General features: G+C 32.6%; 1 protein-coding gene across 3 annotated transcripts; it reads left to right on the forward strand.

Annotated features, from left to right (window-relative positions):
• Window positions 1–1,486: 1,486 nt before the first annotated feature.
• Window positions 1,487–8,657, forward strand: LOC120086142 (Sec14p-like phosphatidylinositol transfer family protein). 3 transcript variants are annotated; one of them, XM_039042608.2, is made up of 15 exons: window positions 1,487–1,916; window positions 2,964–3,064; window positions 3,294–3,588; window positions 3,704–3,803; window positions 3,971–4,237; window positions 4,824–4,901; window positions 4,986–5,090; window positions 5,167–5,216; window positions 5,297–5,399; window positions 5,489–5,587; window positions 5,712–5,825; window positions 5,921–6,083; window positions 6,295–6,674; window positions 6,776–6,850; window positions 7,982–8,657. In XM_039042608.2, exons 2-15 carry the CDS (start codon window positions 3,058–3,060, stop codon window positions 8,000–8,002), a joined length of 1,857 nt encoding a protein of 618 aa, XP_038898536.1. In that variant the 5' UTR covers window positions 1,487–1,916; window positions 2,964–3,057; the 3' UTR covers window positions 8,003–8,657. The 3 variants fall into 3 exon arrangements, with proteins under 3 accessions (XP_038898536.1, XP_038898537.1, XP_038898538.1); XM_039042609.2 differs by having other exon boundaries at window positions 1,585–1,916; window positions 7,985–8,657; XM_039042610.2 differs by having other exon boundaries at window positions 1,626–1,916; window positions 3,294–3,625.
• The last annotated feature ends 279 nt before the right edge of the window (window positions 8,658–8,936 follow it).

The raw sequence follows: 8,936 nt of genomic DNA on the forward strand, positions 1-8,936 counted from the left end.
CACTTTACAAAGTCTAGGGGTGGTGATTGATCAAATTAAAAATTTAGGAATGTAATTGTAACAAACCTCATACTTTGTGTAATTTTCCCTCTTCTTATTATTTAATAATAATAATAATAATAATAATAATAATAATTAAGAAATATAATTATTTTATGATTACATACTCAACGAACAGGCTATTAATTCCATGGAAACAACAGCCTTAAAGAAGGAAAAGCAGCCTTAAAGACGGAACCTTCAGAAGTTCCAATGTAAGTAAGTTTCATAGAGTCTACGTGGCCTAAGACCCGCAAAAGGGTCCCACCTAAGCAAAGGAATAATATATATATAATCTAATTTCCCATGATTTTATTTATTTATTTTCATTTGTCATTTGTCATATATATATATATATATATATATATATAAAAGTAAGATTTTATTTTATTTCCTTTTAGAAAGGAAGTAGTTTTATTAAAACTCAAAAGTATAATTTTTAATCACGGACTATAAGTTTGACATCAACATAACATGAATCAATAGCTATAATTTATTGGAGAAAGTTCTTGAAATATATTTAAAATATCTAAACAAATACCATTACGTATTTTTAGTGTAAAAAAATATGTCAATTATTGTTCAAGTATGTTTATGTTGGCCAAATATCACTAGCGTGACTCTAAAATCAATTTTTGGTTAAAATACTATATATTTAATTTTAGAAAAAAATGTGCTAGGAGAAGATACACGATTTGACTTTGGGAGGAGATGGAACTTTTTTTGGTAGTATTATGCCAAATTTTTTTTTAATATATTTTAGGTTATCTCTAATTTACTCCATCCATTCGTGTAAATATTTTTAGATCATGAAAAAGTTTTTAATTGTCTGAATTTAGTTTTTATACACTTTTTTTTTATAAATATTAAATCTATTCTTTTAAAACTAGTTTTTTAATCAATATTACATAGAATAATTATTTTAAATGAAAAAATTGTTAAAATATTTTAAAAATATTTTTACCACTGTCTATTCTTAATAGACAACGACATTTTGCTATATTTATAAATAAATTGACTCATTTTTTTAGATTTGAAAACAATCCTATTAAAAAATAATAATATTCATGCAAGTAAAAGATACTATATTTTCAATATTTATAAAAGAAAAACGTGGAGAGACTAATTTTATTAAAAAAATCACAAGCACTAAAATTGAGTAAAACTATTAAAATACAACTAAAATTGTATTTATTTAACCTAACGTTTCAGAAAAATATTTCTATTAACTTTTTTCTAAGAGATGAATATTTTCATAAAATTGAGAGATAACAAGTGAAAATATATATAAAGGTAGAAAAATATTTGAGTACATCTTACGATCTTTTTATCTTTATATATTCATTTTAATCATCTAATAAAAGATAAAAATATTTAAAATAATTTAAAATATCTTATACGTGTCAAAATATGATTAAATAATTGAACCAAAAGAAAAGAAATGACCATTTTTGTAAATAGAAAAAGAAAAGGTAATAAGCACTAGAGGAAAGAGAAAAATAAAAAAAAAACAATAACAATTAATAAAAAAAGAAAAATAGAGTTGAGCCGCGCACTTCCAAACTCACACAAGTCGTGCCATTTTTAACCAACAAAAACCCAGATCCTTCTTCTTCTATTACTTCTTCATTTTCACCTTCCCTCTAATTTTCTCGAGAAAATTTCATCTCTGTTTTTTTCTCGAGAAAATTCCTCACACCAACATCAACCACCACAACAACTTCATCTCTGTTCTTCAATTTTTCCATTTTCCGCTTCATCTTCTGCTGTTTTCATCGCCGTTGATTTTGTAAGATTCCTCTTGTCTCGATCGATGTCTTTCGTTCCTCCTCTTCTGAGCCTACTATCGCCTTCTCTGCTTAGGGTTTTCACACAAGGTGTGTTTTCTTACTGTTCTTATGATTTGTTCTTCTCTAATTCAGCTCTGTATCTTCTGTTTTTTTTTTCCTTTTGTTTTTTCAATCCTTTTTGCTGTTTTTTTTCCCACTGTTTGTTGTGGATTTGATTCGAGATCCGAGTGGTGTGCACCGGCATTGTCGAGATTCATTGTGCTTGTGGTTCTCCTTGCGAGTTTTTGGTTTGCGGAAGCGAATTGATGGTTGTTGTGATGAGGTTCCTCTTGACTGACGACTGTCACTGTTTTTAAACTGTTCCGGAATTTTCGGTTGAAGCTGGAGAGTTTAATGGACGTTTTTTTTTTTATTTGGCTTTGGATTTTGGTTTTTCTGTTGATAATCCGTTTTCTCTATGTAGAAGAAGATGGCGGTTCTTCTTCCTTTTCCTCTTCCTCTTCTTCCTCTTCTTCTTCTTCTTCTTCTTCTTCTTCTCTCTCGTTTTTTCTTTTTTCATTCCCGATAATAAGAAAAGTGAGCTGCTGGAAGGTCGAAAATCTTTTTACGATTTGACATCCGCGAAGCTATATGAGAAATCAGGTTTCAGAGTCGTTTTTCTGTTTGGATCTGTCTTTAATGCTAGTTTCTGAGCCCACCAAATTCTTCCCTCGCTTGACGTGATCGGTACTCTCTCCTTCGATCGAACTTTTGTATTAGCTCGAGGAAGACTGGGAAATCGGTGGCATGTTGGCTTCGGACGTTTCATCAAATGGAAATTGCTATTTACTAATCCTCTTTCTTGCTCCCCGATCTTTTGGAAATGCTGCCGAAAGAGTTTCCCGAATCTTGAATCTGGTCTCTAACGCCATTGAATACAATCGCTTCTTCACTTTTGACAGGGTAGGAGGGATTTGGAATGGTGGTTTTGCGTGCTGTATTTGTTCGCTATTTCCGATTATTCAGCCAAAAAGGAATCTAAATGCTTCACGCCTACGAAATGCAACTTCACTTTCTATGCTTCATTTACGCGTCTTCATATAATTGACATAGCAGTTTTTTAATGATTTCTCGTTTTTTCCCCTGCAACAACAGGTTGACGTGCCTGTGCGGATCGTTGCCAGTGGGTTTGGCGTTGTCCTCTGAAGCTAAAGCATTTACCTTTCACACTCATTGTTTCTGAATTGAAATGTTAGGTATGTTTTGTAGTTCATGGGCGTAAAGTAAAAAAGGCATAACGTGTGATGCTCTGCATTTGATGCATAAGTCATTGAGCATTAGTTTTAAGGTGCTAAAATGTTGAGACAATTCTTGATGGATGGACTCAATTTATTTTCTTAATGGTAAAAATATTTTATTTTTATTTTATTTGTTGTATTAAATTAGAAATTCTTCTAACACTTCTTCCTTATTCCTCACTCCAAGGCTTCGAAGGTCCTGGAACTAGTGATGAAATTAGAGAGAGCTTTGAAAATTCTGAAGATGAAAGACCGCTGTCCAAAATTGGGAACCTCAAGAAAAAAGCAATAAATGCTTCCAATAAATTTACTCACTCTCTTAAGAAGAGAGGAAAGAGGAAAATTGACTACAGGGTTCCTTCAGTATCCATAGAGGACATACGAGACGCAAAAGAGGAGAGTGCTGTCCATGAATTGCGTCAAAAACTTCTCGAGAGGAATTTATTACCTTTTAGGCTTGATGATTATCATACTTTACTGAGGTCTGTGCAATTTTTGGAAGCATTCTGCTTCACCAAAGTAAATATTCAGCTAAGTTCATGCATTTTTTAGTGAGTCAATTCAAGTATTCTCATTCTATTTGTTATATTTCTGTAGATTTTTGAAAGCTAGAGAGTTTAACATGGAAAAGACAATCCGGATGTGGGAAGAAATGCTTAATTGGAGAAAGGATTATGGAACTGATACTATTCTAGAGGTAATTTACATATACATTTAAGCGGTCCTGTAAAATGTGCTTCAGTCCTATCTTGATAAGAGTTAATTTCCAATTCAATATATCATTTGCAAAGAAGTGCATAATGTAGTCGGATAACTTTGCTAGTTTTTGAGCTTTAATATATCAGTGAAGTGTTTCATTTGTAGGATTTCGAATTTGAAGAGCTTGAAGAGGTGTTGCAGTATTATCCTCAGGGATATCATGGAGTTGATAAAGAAGGCAGACCAGTTTACATAGAGAGACTGGGGAAAGCCCATCCAAGTAGGCTCATGCATATCACTACGATAGATAGATACTTAAAGTACCATGTGCAAGAATTTGAAAGGGCACTACAAGAAAAATTCCCAGCTTGTACAATTGCGTCTAAGAGAAGAATCTGTTCAACGACAACAATATTGGATGTGCAGGGCTTGGTACGATGAAAACAGTCTTGAAAGGTTTTGTCTATTCAGTTTGCCTGAAATATAATCTTAAACACCATCACGCTTTTGTCTCTGATAATGATGAGAAAAAGGCTAGTTCCATATTGAGAGCTCACATTTATAGAACCGCCAATAATTATATTCACTGCTTGATTGAATGGTTATGGAAACATTGCCTGGACTTAACATTTGCCATCTGGGTATGAAAACTTGAAAATCCTGGATCCTACCTGATTTATGGGTAAATTACTAAACGGAAGTTCTTAGATTCAGAGGCAAAGTCAAACGGAGTTTGCCTTCTATATGTCTGGCCTATTGAAGAAAATACCAACATACATATGCATACACACACACACGTATTTCAAGTTCAGAAAATACCAATATATTAATCTTCAAGATTTACAAATGTGTGGATAATTTCAATAGTATTATTGTTTTCGATATGAAAACCATTCATTTTTCACAACATTTGTATCTTAAATACACAATTCTTTTTACCGAAGGGTGGAGAACTTAAATCAATTACTTTTCAATTTATTAAAAATTGAATTTTATGACACTAATATTTTGATTCCAGGGCATGAAAAATTTCTCCCGCACTGCTGCAAATCTCTTAGCTGCAATGACAAAGATAGACGGTTCTTATTATCCTGAGGTATCCACTTCCTTCCAAACATGAACATATCTGATCGTTTTCTCTCGTGCTTCTCTCATTCCCTTTTTCCACTTATATCTGCAGACATTACATCGAATGTATATCATCAATGCTGGTTCTGGTTTTAAGAAGATGCTCTGGCCTGCTGCTCAGAAATTTCTTGATGTGAAGACTGTTTCCAAGATTCAGGTATAGATGTGGTATATACAAGTTACATGCAGTCCTTTTTCCAAAAGATGGATTAATTAACTATTTCCAATTGTAGGTTCTTGAATCTAAGTCAATTGGAAAGCTACTTGAATTCATTGATTCAGAGTATGACCACTAACTCTCTCTGTATTTGAAGGGTTCTTATCTTTAATTTTTTTACTTCTCTAAGATTGTTTTTCTTTCAGTCAGTTGCCAGATTTCCTAGGTGGCTCATGTACATGTAGTGGTGTTGAAGGAGGATGCCTTCGATCTAATAAAGGTCCCTGGAACGATCCCGATATTATGAAGGTGGTTTTCATCATGTTCCAAATGTAGTCCGGCTCTATGCTAAGTAGTTTCAATTCTTCGGCACAAACTAAGCTATCTTGTGTTTCTAGGTTGTGCATAATGCAGGAGCTACCTTTGTAAGGCAAGGCTCAAGAGTGGCCAAGAATGAAGCAAAATTTCACTCCCGTGCTCAAATACCTTCATTGAAGGTAACTAGTTTGATCAGATCCAGTTTGAATATTGCATATTATTGCATGCTGTAATTATGATGTGTGTACTATACTAAAAAAAAGTGTATAGTGTATTGATATGCATATTTTTCTCTTCCATTAGGGAAGAAGTAGTGATATATCGTTAGCGGATTCAGGATCAGATATTGATGACCCATACTCCCCACTGGAGCGTGCTGGCTCTTTGGTTCCTTGTTTGGCCCCAGTTCACGAAGAAGTAAGTCTTAAACTAAAGCATGTAGCACATGAATTGTGAAAAATGTGTATGCAAGAATGTCAGCAAAATTAAATAAGAATTTGTATTTTTTGCAGCATAGGGCAGCAGACCCTAATGCTTACTACAGTTGTGATGATGATTTCCTACCTGCTAGGATGGTAACCGACAGTGACCAAAGAGTTGGAGGTTCTCAGGGTCCATCTCTTGAAATAATAGAGAATGCGAATCTCTCGAACAAAGAGACATCAAACACAGAAGGTACTTAATATAATCATATTTTTCACTCTAATTTGTGGTAAATCAAAATCTTTGGGCTCACTTGGCACTAGGAAAGTAGGATTATGTGCATAATTTTCTAATTACTCTTAGAAAGTGTTTGCATTTCTAAGTTATGCAAGTTATGTTGTTTGTTGGTTAGATTTTTTTTTCCCCTTTCTCAGTTTTTTTTTCTTGAATTCATTCTTTCCAGACACCGTAGCTAATGAGCATGAAATTCTCAAGCAAAAACTTGAGAAAAGGAACCTTCAGTCTATAGGGAGAGTTCTTATATCATTCTGGGTTAAATTGGTAGCTGTTGTTCGTAGTTTACAGTTTCAGTTTTGGAAAAGACAGAACAACATATATCCTTCCAACACAGAACACATTACAAATAACAATGCTACTGCAATCCAAGGGGTAAACGAAGAAGATTATGTCAGTCCATGTTTACAGCGTCTCGAGAGGCTAGAAAAAATATTTGTAGAGCTGAGCAACAAGCCTGCTAAAATTCCTTTGGAAAAAGAGCATTTGCTTACTGAATCTTTGGACAGAATCAAGTCTGTTGAATTTGACCTGGAGAAAACGAAAAGAGTAAGCTTTTGTTTGTGTGTTTAATTTAATTAGTTAGTCATAAGAGCATTGTTCTGATTGATTATTGTAGCTTAGGATTTACGTTCATTTCATTGGTTCAGGCACTCCACGCTACTGTTTTAAAGCAACTTGAGGCAGGCGAGCTGCTGGAGAAATTACGGGAGTCCCGATGTCAAGTAAGCAGCTTTTTAAAACATAGGGCACATCTTTTTTGTTATTTTTTTAATTTTTTTCCTTTTACTTTTGAAAAATAAGTCTGACTTTTGAAAGGCAGTTTTCAAAATTCCTTTTTACCCCAGGATTCTGAAAAACTAAATAAAAACAAAATAAAATCATTATCTTCTTTGTACCCATTTCATATCCAGAAATCTTCAACCACAATAATACCAACTTGGAAATTTCAAACATAGAGAGAAAAGGATATGATAGAGGCCTCAATTCAAATGGGGGTGGGGGTCCAACTTATAGTAGTAGTCAAATCCCCATTCATTAGGGAAAAAAGAAAAAAGAACTAAACTAAACATAACTTAGCCCTTGTTTTGTCCTTTTTTTTTCTCCTGAAAACTAAGCTTAAAAATATGTCTACCACTTCTTCTTCTTCTTCTTTTTTATTTATTTTTATTTTTTTTATTTTTTTATTTTTTTTAAAAAAAGCTTGATTTAAGAACTAAGGGTTCCTTATAAAAGATAAAAGTGAATTTTTCACACATAAAAAAAATGTCAAATTATTTATAGAAATAGACATTGATACACTTCTATAAGTATCTATTATTGATAGACTTGTATCTGTTCTATCACTGATAGACACTTATAGATTTCTATCAACCTCTATCAATCTTTATCAAAGAAATAAAATTTTGCTATTTTGTATAAATAGTTTCTCTAGACACTTATAGGCTTCTATGAACTTCTATCAGTCTCCAAAGAAATTAAATTTGCTATTTTATATAAATAGTCTCTTACTTTTCTATTTTTGAAAATCCCCCAAGATAAAAACTATGTTAAAAGAAATTTAAGAGAAAAACTAAAAATGGAGACCATTGACTTTAGTTTTGAGTTTTTGAGAACAAACCTTTTAAACCTGACTTTTATTGATGTATCTTTTTGTTCGTACCATTAACTTAAAATCTTCGAAACCCTTGTTCTTCTCCTTCTATTTGACTAAAATTCAAATGCATTGTTAAAGAAGTTTGTGAAACGAAATAAACGAGATCATTATCGTCATCAAACCAAAGCAAACCAAACCAAGTGTAGATTGCTACATCTTGCTTCATTACTAAACCCAACTGTATTTCTGATATATGCAGCAGAGAAGATTTTTGTGCTAGGATTACAATGGTCAAATGAGAAATGGCTACAAACTCTATAATAGCCTTGAAACAAAGCACGCGGTATAACAAAATCCAATGGGTAATTGGTGGTGCCAATATAAACAAAGAGAAGACAGACAGAGAGAGAGAGAGAAAGAGAAAGGAGGCAAAGTATACAAACTCTACTCCCTTTTTTTGGTTGGAATCATCTCTTCCCTTTTTTCTTCTTTTCTTTTTCAATATATATATATATATATAAATATATATTTTGAGGGTTTATAGACAAGGCTGACAAAATGTATACAAAAGGCTGGCTAATGTTTCCCGTAGAGAGTACAGGGTTTGGAGGTTCCAGTACAGAAAAAAAGAAAGAAAAGGGCGAATAACGTGGCTTTGCGTTTGCAAATATTACACCAACTTCTTCTTCACCTCCTCCTCCACATGCTTCTTCCGAGTTCCAAGTAATTTTTAAATGCTTTTTTTTCCCTTCTTTTTTTGAGCTTTCTGTGTAGTTCTTTAAAGATGAATCATGATGTACTATTAGAGTAGATTAGACGATTCCCTATATCAAATTCTAAGAATCCAAGTTCTTTACAATCAATGAAAATGTCAAAACAAAAAAAAAAGCACTTTCTTTGTATATCATTAATCTAATTCTATCCCTTTTGTTTCATTCCTTTTCATTTTTAAGATATTTGTTAATACCATTATGACTCTTCCTTGTTATTAGAAGGATTCTAGAGGGGTTTTGGGAGAGAATGGGAGAAAATTATTTGAAAGGAAAATATATATCGTTGAACATTTTGGTCATTGTAGTTTTTATACTTTTAAATCTCTAAATTTATCCTTCATACTCCAAAGAAATCTTAAAATTAGTTATTATAGTTATTTTGAAGTTAATTCTTATTGAAATTATTGAACTATAGGTACAAGCTCTATCTTTGTGCGAGAA

This window comes from Benincasa hispida, chromosome 9, assembly GCF_027475165.1.
Source record: "Benincasa hispida cultivar pf3 chromosome 9, pf3_genome.v1.1, whole genome shotgun sequence".
Taxonomy (NCBI): Eukaryota; Viridiplantae; Streptophyta; class Magnoliopsida; order Cucurbitales; family Cucurbitaceae; genus Benincasa; species Benincasa hispida.

Bases quoted from the DNA above. Each gene is read 5' to 3' on its own strand.
- LOC120086142 (XM_039042608.2), top strand. The intron at 3,589-3,703 runs GTCTGTGCAATT...ATATTTCTGTAG, and splicing joins GATTATCATACTTTACTGAG to ATTTTTGAAAGCTAGAGAGT. The intron at 4,902-4,985 runs GTATCCACTTCC...TTATATCTGCAG, and splicing joins ACGGTTCTTATTATCCTGAG to ACATTACATCGAATGTATAT.